This window comes from Vigna angularis, chromosome 4 (assembly GCF_016808095.1).
Source record: "Vigna angularis cultivar LongXiaoDou No.4 chromosome 4, ASM1680809v1, whole genome shotgun sequence".
Classification (NCBI taxonomy): domain Eukaryota; kingdom Viridiplantae; phylum Streptophyta; class Magnoliopsida; order Fabales; family Fabaceae; genus Vigna; species Vigna angularis.
Genome location: NC_068973.1, coordinates 3,167,689 through 3,177,366, shown reverse-complemented (window position 1 = coordinate 3,177,366; position 9,678 = coordinate 3,167,689). Strand labels below are relative to the sequence as shown.

The following is a 9,678-nucleotide window of genomic DNA, read 5'->3' as shown; positions in this document are numbered from 1 at the left end:
ACTCATCCCACAATACCCAAATAAACACTCATTCCACAATACCCAATAGGCACTTATCCCCACGATATTCAATAGGCACTTATCCCAACGATATGTTGATGAGCGATACAACGGAAGGTTTTTCACTTGTGATGTCATTCTTAGTCCCCTCACTATGTCCAAAACCGGCACATAGACCAGGACATTCTGCCCTCCATACCATTCATAAGGTTAGTCCCCTCACTATGTCCTAAACCGACACATAGACCAGGACATTCCGCCCTCCATACCATTCACAAGGTTAGTCCCATCACTATGTCCTAAACCGGCACATAGACCAGGACCTCCTGCCCCTCTCACCACATAATTCATCATTCTCTACTTGAGACTGAATGATTATTAGAGTATCAGGATAACCTCCAACTTCATGACCCTCAACATCAACATATACGCACATACCATGTCATTACAGAATCTCTCCACGAAACTCATACAATGCTCACATTCCTTAACTCATATTATACCATTACGAAATCTACCCATAATCCTCATACACATACCATGACATTACAGAATCTCTCCGCGAGACTCATACCATACTCACATTCCTCGACTCATATTATACCCTTACGACATTTCCCCATAATACTCATACATGTTCAGATGCATAAATTCAAATCAAATAAACTTCAATCATTTCAGAAATCATACAAACTGAATATATTCCAACAAGATATATTACATGATAATTTAACAGTACATAATCTGTACACAAGATTTAAGTTAAAAACCTGTCGAGTAGACTTCCAGGAAAGAGAGGTGCGTCACAATGGACAACTTAAGTACCAAGTCTTTCCTTAGCCAAAGTGTTCCTCAACTAGTTTTTAACAAATTTCTTATCAACAGATTCAAAACAACAGTATATAATATTTACACCGAATATCAATATAGATAAACATACAGTAAGCATTAACAATATTCATACATAATTTCAAGACATGAATAGTAATAAAACAGTACTAAATCATAATATAAAAGCTTAGATAAGTTAACTCCCCTACCTCTATTCCAGATTCCTCTTGATCTGAATTTATTTCCCCGAAACCCTTCAGAACCTCTACTCTTCTTGCAACTAAAAATTTCTCCCTAGCTCTTTCTTCTCTATTTCTCAAGCTCTCACTTGATTCCTCTTTTCTTGGTGCAAAATACCCTTCCCTCCCATGGCTATTTATAGGTAAAAAAATTTACTATTCATTAATATTTTAATATTATTTATTATTTTAATATTATTTAAAAAATAATATTTTAACCATTTACTCACCAAATCTGATCCTAGTTTCTACCTACTACTTTCTTCCATGCTAAGAAATCCTCATGCTGAAAATTTATTTTTACTATTCACTTTTTACTATTTACTATTCACTTTTTACTATTCAATTTAAAAAAATTTACTAAATAAGTTACCAAAAATTTGAACCTCTCCTTCTAAAATTTCTATAATTTTATATCCAAAATTTACATTTTTCTATCCATTAAAATTATTATTACTAATAAAATGCTAAAATTTACTATTATAAATATTTTTCATGAGTCTTACAAATTAAGCTACCAAAATTTCTTATTAATCTTTCCACATTTTATAAACTTATTATATTTTCCATTCACAAAGAAATTTATTACTATTAAGGTAAATATTTTTTTATGGATCTTACATAATGCATCTTGTATATATATCTTATTAATATTTATTTATTTTGATGGAAAAAAAATGCCCTAATCAATTTGCTAAGAAAATACTTATGCAGTTGGAGAAAAGACTATATAAAAAACTTCAAAAATAACATAATAATTATTTTTTATGTGTATTTGTGTGTAATTTATGTATTGGTTATAATATTATAAGTGTTTCCTATTATTTTTTTAATAAAAAATATATCATAAAAAGTCATAGTCTTAATCAACAATAGGTAATATTGTGTTTAGACGGATAATTTGAAAGAGTAATTCATTTATTAAAATTCATCGATGATCACTTTACTGATAAATTTTTTACTGTTAGCAATCTATCAATAAATTCGAATTACACACAAATTGTGTTATTATTTATGAATTGTATCGATGCACAATTTAACATTCATATATCAATCTCAACCTGACTTTATATTTTTTTGTAATGCAGGTTTATAAAAGTATTATTTTAATGAACTGTTTAAACATAGCTAATCACTAAAAAATTGGACAACAAAAACTTTTGTTATGGGAGGTGTGGAACATCAAAGATTATTTTCATAAACAAAGAAATAAAACACATGAAAATCATTTTTGAATCATTTTCATAAGTATTTAAGATATTGTAGTTAGTGGTCATTTCGTGTCATCAATGAAAATTTATTAGAAATCTATTGGTAGCTAAAGACATCATTGAAAATAAATACGCACACAACAATGTGAAATATATATGCTTCTTTGGTTAAGAAGACTTTTAGATGGCTTCTTATTTTTAGGGAATTGAGTTATTTAGAGATCTTCAGTCGGAGAAACAGGTTGATGTGCTACCTAAGATGTCTCTACTTCCATGTTGACATTTTCTAACTGATGTGAGACATATCGATGTTGTGACATAGTGATACTTTGATGTTTATGGTCTTCATACGTAATCTACGTATAAGAGAAGGAAAATGTCCAAACGTCATTCCATAAAACACAAAAACAAAATTATGTAAGAAAATTATATTTATTTATTTTAACTTAACAAATACATATCCATTCACAGGCATGAGATCGACATAAGATATAACATTAGATTTGTTTTGATACAATAAATGTCCTCATCCTAAAATTCGTAATAATTTTAAAGTATAATAAAACATACAATTTTATATATTATGCTCTCAATTCCTAATTCAATATGACCCAAGCACATACATAGCCAAAATACTAATAAAGATAATAGAAAATTAATCGTCTTGGAAACACTCATGATCATAACAGCATCAATAAACACACAAAAAAACAAAATACAATGACAAGTTAACTATATATATATATATATATATATATATATATATATATATATATATATATATATATATATATATATATATATATATATATATATATATATATATATATATATATATATATATATATTCAATTAAACATATATTATTAGCATCAATATGTGTATAATCACGTCAACCAAAGCTATTCATCTTATCAAACTTCTAGAAAATTAGTATGAAGTCACATATAGCTTGAACAACAAACTTTTGTTTGAGCAACAAGTTATATTGTTCAAGTATCATCATGTTGCTTATAAAAAAAAATAGTTGTAATGCTTCTCTTTTTTTTTTCTCGCTCCAAACTAATATTTCTCCAAATATTTTAAATTTCTAAATATTTTTTCTTCTAAATTAAGATACTTTGTCTACTAATTTAGTATTAGGTGGTGATTTTTTTCCTTACGTATGATACCAGATCCGAAAAAAAAAGTAGCAAGGGAGATTTAGAGTTTATTCCTTTACAAATCCAACAATTACTTTCTTTATAATTTTTATTTTAGACATTATAATGTTTTATATGAAAATATTCAAAGTGAGTAGTGTAGTATTGAAACTTAACATTTTATCTTCCACCTATTATTATAAATTAAATCCTCGTAATTTTTATATTATAGTGAGTCCGTAGTTTTACAATTTTTAACTTTTTCTGAAGCAAAACAATGGAAAAATCCGAGTATCCAGACAAACTGAAAAATTAGGTTTTCCTTTATTTTATTTTATTTTTCACATGAACAATTATATATGTTATTTCAAAAGTCATTTCAGATGTTTCTTTGAAGATACTAACAAAATATATGGAAGAACAGATATACAATGTTACTTCAAATATTGTTTATAATATTTTTTTTTTTTCAGAATTTGAGATAATTAAAAAAGTACTTTATTTCATATATTTAATTTGGTATTATCTCATTTTGTCTAAATATCTACTTACATAGCTCATATATATATATATTCTAATTTCTTTTCACTTTTTTAATTGAGCAGATTTCCCAGGAAAAAGAACATACCGTCAAAGACCCAATTAAGAACTACAAATTTGGGCGTTCCTAGTCAAATTTTTTAATTACTATTGCATTTAAGAAAAGGTCAAAAAGAAAAGTTATTGCTTCAGTTCCTCAAGCATAACAGTTAAAAAATTAAAAGTAATTTTTTTTATCAATTAATGCTCATTTTTCACAATTTAAACTAATATAATGTTTTCTCTCGATGTTATTTCCATTAAAATGTTCTTGTTATCGGTTATTCACAAACCATTAAAATCCCCTAAAAAAAGACAAAGCTAAAGATAAACGTCTCTTATTAGTGACTTTGTTTTCTGTTACTCATTAATATTTAACAAGTGAATAATAACTTCTTGACTTAATTGGTTTTTAAGTTCAAATAAAGAAATATATAACAATATATAATTATTTATTCTCAAAATTATTGTTATGTATATTTTTTGTGCAATCCCTCCATTCCAATCTTATTTTTTAATCTCTTGCATTAACTAAATAAAAAATAAAAAAATATTTTAGAGAATTTATTTGTTTTTGTAAAATTATAATTGTAATATTTAGTAATGATTAAAATTTGGATAATACTATGTGTTTGAAAGTATTCTCTTAATGATATGCAAAAGATTGACATGGAAAAAGATAAGGTGGGAAGGTTCATTATAAGGAGTTTCTAGGAAGATGGTGAAGTCTGTGTCTTCCTCTTTGCTTGTCAAAGACCTTGCTTTTTCCACCAATGGCCATTGCCATATTGTGATTAAATTGAGACCATTTTGTTTTGTGGATTAGTCCATTGACCATAAAATTAATTAAACCAAACCATGAAAGAGACATAGATAAATCAAAACTGATCTTGCTAGTTCACACACAAAACTTTTCCAAGACAATTGACTAGTTCGAACTAATATTCTATGATATACATTATAATCATTACACATAATAATTAATACTTAATCATAATCTCTCTAACATTCTTTCTTTCTTCTTTTTTTAATTCTCATTTCGGTTACTATAACACGTTTTCTTAACGCCCAATTTGTGTTAGTTTTTTTTCTTTTAATTATAATTACTACAGTGTATGGGAAGTTATACATATTTTATATATATATATATATATATATAAAATATTATGGATTAATATTTAATATATCATATAATGTTCTTTATCAACGTGTTTTCTTGGGAAAGAAGGTTTAAGAAAACAATATTGAATTTGCTAGTGAGTCATTCAACGAAGAATTTGAACGTCAATGCCCATCTTTCACGTCATGGAAAACACAAGCATAATTTTCTTCTTATGAAATCAACTACCCACAATTTTTTTATTTTAAAATTATTATTATCATTAAAATTATCAATCTTCTAAAAGTATTCTAATTAAATTCACCGTCCAAATATAGTTTTTCCTCTCTGGCAATATTTTGCTAGTATTATTTAATGATTACTTTTAAGTTCTTTAAAAAGAAATAGCTTTTTATATATATATATATAGCTTTATATATATATATATATACACTAACATTTCCAACATTTCACATTTATCTAGAGTTTAATTTTACCGATGCTATTTTCTCTATTATTAAAGTATTATATCTAAAATTTATAAAAACAGCGTCTAAACTAAAAACAAACAAGATTATTTAAAAAAGGTAGAACTGAACTTAAAAAAAACGTATTTATTCTTTTTGTATTTCTTTTTTTTTTTTGAAGTTTTAAACACAATGATTTACCAAAGAAATTTTAAAGAAAAATATTTGGACAACCATATAAATTTTTCTCGTTTTTTTATATTAATAACATTTTTACGTATTGTTTTAAAAGATGAAATTCAGGAAAAAAAATAGAAACTTTTCATCAATCAGATAGAAAATAATAACAGTTCATCATTTTAGAATAAAGGAAATTAGATTGTTTGTTAATTTTGATGAATTTGAAGTATTTGAATGAATAGAAAGAGACGGAAAGTTAACTTAACTATGGAGCTAGCTGGCCTATACCACACGCAGTCCTACACGGCTATACATATTATTCGATGTGGGGACTGAGGATGTGTACTTTCCTTCTTTCCTGATTAATCATCAATATTTGATTCTGACATTCCAATTATCTTTCATCAAATTATGAGTTCCTTATACCCTCTAAATGCCCTTTACCCCTACGCTGTTCTGCAATTTTTGGCTGCTGTTTCGGACCACATCGGAAATGCCTCCTTTCTTCCCTTCATTAGGCTTCAATTCTTTCTCGCACGATGAACAAATGCTCAAGGTTGTGGCCTTCGACAGTTGAATGTACAATGGTTTTGGTCCAATCTTTTGTGCACGCAGCTCTTGCAATTCCTTCTTCAGTCTCAGATTCTCATCCGTTAGTTTCTCACAACATTTCTTCAGGAACTCGCAATCCACCTCTGTTTGCTTCAACTTGGTCCTGAAAAGTCAATAAAACACAGTTTAATACACAGTCAAGTCAACAAGAAAAGGTTTAAAAAAATCCCATGGTAAACTTGACAGAGAAGAGAGAAATGTTAAGGCTACAATGAGATAAAACCAAAACTCCAGAGATTGAAACTCATTTTTAAGGTTCATAAAAGCCATATATGATCTATACACCATACCTTGCTCTTCTGTTCTGAAACCAAACTTCAACCTGTCTATGCTTTAAATTCAATTGATCAGCAAGTGCCTGCTTCTGTGCCTGCATGTGAAGCCAAAACCAACCCATAAATAATTCCCCTTTGATTAATCATCTCCTCTGAAAGATTCTAATAAAAACCAACAACACAATCTATTGTGCGATAATTCAACATGCAGTTTAATTAGCTTCCATGAAATAAAAAGAAAAACCAGAAAGAATACTGCTAAAAAAATTGTTTGGTGAAAGGGAGAGAAATGAATACGGGATTAAGAGTGCTATGCAGCTTGAAAATATCCTCAAGGGTGGCTGACTGGTCCTTGGTAAGCTTCAGTTTCTTTCTGCTGCCGTTACTGCTGTTGTTGCTGCTATCAGGGCTGTTATTTTCCGTGGGGTGCTTCAAACATAACAACCCTTTTGCCTTATCATCATGAAGAAGATGTTGTTGTCGTTGTTTATCCACGTGAATGGTCTGCTCCCCCTTTGGACAAATCTGAAACGTTAGGTCCAAAGAAGGGAGTTTCTGCTTCTCCTTCTTGGTGACATGGCTCCCCATTCCTAGTCCAAGGCTAAGACTGGTGATGCATGCCTCATCATCTTCCATGGCAGAGAAAGAAGGGAAAGAGAAAGAGATAGAGAAGGGGTCAAATATTGGGAAAGTTATTAGGGGGTTGTGAAAGAGGTGATATCAACACTTTTATTATTGGGGTTTGGTCTTGGTATTGAATTTTGTTGTATCAGTTATTGTTTGCAACACTTTTGTTTTAAAATAAAGAAAGAAAGAAATGGTGCATGGAGAGTAATATTGGTAGTACTAAGGAGGACTTGGGCATTAAAAGCAACAATAAAATGGGGGCAATAGGAGTAAAAGCATGCGTTAGAATTCTGACTCCTTTGAGGAAACCAAAACTTTCTTAATTACATAAAATGTTTGACTTTTCCATTTTTTTAATTCCAATCCTGTTTGAGTCAGTCACCAGGTCCTATCTTTCTCAACACTTTCCTATGATACTTCTCTGTCTGGTCAGATGCTTTGCTTCCATAACCCAACTCTCAATCTTCTTCCTTTTCCGTTCATATTATTCTAATCACGTCTTTATAAGCTTCTCCTGTAATATTTCATTCCGGGCTATCTTGAAATATTAAAAAAATTGCATTTTTAAATGTTAAAAAACAACTTTCTGTTTTGCATTTTCAGTTCCAGTAGCTACTAAAGACTGAGTAAAAATTATAATAATTAGACATCATTGCTCTTTACACTGCTTCAACAAAACTTGTCACCAAAAGCTAAACTGAAAGTAATAAAGAATAGAAACATACAGCCTTAATAATACTATTTATGGCTAGGGCAGAATATATTAGTTTTTGATATCACAGTTTTCATTTCTAAATAATTAAGAATAAGTTGAAATATATGTAAAGTTAAATAAATCAAGGGTTAATCTTTGATATTTATGGTTTGTACATACAAAAAGAAACAGAAATAGATATGGAAATAACACTGTAGCCTTACTCTTTAATATTTACATTAATTATATTTCCATTTTTAATTTGATTATTTAATTATATACCACAATATTTTTTTCTTATCATTCAGCATTAATAAAATATGATGAGATTATTATTTTTTATTGTTATTATTTTAATAATTGGAAAATATATTTAAAGTCATTTTATTATGTTGAAATTATTATACATAAGTTTTAAATAATACTTTGCATAACTTAAAAGATTGATTGGAATTATATAATACTAAATGTACACTTTTAGTATTTCATTTGTTTATTTATTATTTAGTTTTGCTCTCTTAAATTTTTACTAACTTTTCAACTTTGATATACTGTAAAATGTTTGTTTTTCATTAAACTAATTTATTAGCCTTGTCATTATAATATTGTTAATTTTGTTGACATGAGAAAGGGTGATTTATATGGTATGTTTTGTATGTTGTTTCATCTAACCAAGAATAATCAAGTTAATGTAATAACCTAACAAAAAGCAAACTAAGTATATTTAAAAACTTCAAGAAATTAAAATGAAACTTTTGAACTTAATATAAACTAGATTTTAAAACCAAACAATAAAAAAGAGAAACTAAAAGTGCATTTTAGTCTTTGGGAAAGTATTGGTAACGCACTCTTATCTTTTAACACACTTTGAATTATTAACTAATAATTAAAAATAAATCATTAAATGAATGAAACTCACAAGAGTTTATGATTTTCAGTTGAAACTCACAATAGTGTATGATTTTCAGTCAATAGATGTTAAATAATATGTTAAAAGTAAGTTACGAAATTATAATCATTGTACCTGATATTCTTATCGTTATATTTTTTTCACCTTTATAATTGTCGTTTTTAAATAAAAAAATATTTTTATCTTTACTTTTAAAATTTTAATTACGATGATATATTTTATTTAAATATATATTTCATTTTATATTAAAAAGTATCTGAACTTTAAATAGAGAATAAATTAAAATTATCTTAAAAATAAAATAATTAAAATTTTATCTTAATTTTTAAAAAAATCATAAACAAATATTATATTGAAACGAATGAAATATTAAAATATAGCTAAAATAAATAATCAAATTCTTTACTGAAAACTTGTCAATCAATATATCAAAATTCATATAAAAGTACTCTTTTTTTTTTCTGCTTCAAATATGTGCATCTCAAATCTTATAAAGCCCTCTAAAAAAATCACTACTAAACATCCTAAGACTACCCATTTAAAATCATTTTGTATTTAAAACTCATCACAAACTATTAAACTTTAATATAAAACAATATTTTTTGTGAAGTTTTGAAGAAAAAATTAAAGTAAGAAAACTAAAAAAAGTATTCATTTTTAAAAATAAAAATCTTAATCCACTGAAACAAACCCTAAAATTTAAGATGACAACAGAGTCTAAAAAATAGGAGCCAAAATTCCACAAAGTGGTCCCATTTTCAATGATAAAATTCCCAACATGTGATGGAATAGTTCTGAGTGTAATTTGATGG

General features: G+C 27.4%; 1 protein-coding gene across 1 annotated transcript; it reads right to left on the bottom strand.

The window, feature by feature from the left end:
* Positions 1-5,959: 5,959 nt before the first annotated feature.
* LOC108331180 (homeobox-leucine zipper protein HAT22) lies at positions 5,960-7,456 on the bottom strand. Its single transcript, XM_017565823.2, has 3 exons — positions 6,933-7,456; positions 6,651-6,730; positions 5,960-6,463 (listed from the first exon to the last, which is right to left on the bottom strand). Exons 1-3 carry the CDS (start codon positions 7,269-7,271, stop codon positions 6,178-6,180), a joined length of 705 nt encoding a protein of 234 aa, XP_017421312.1. The 5' UTR covers positions 7,272-7,456; the 3' UTR covers positions 5,960-6,177.
* Between the last annotated feature and the right edge of the window lie 2,222 nt (positions 7,457-9,678).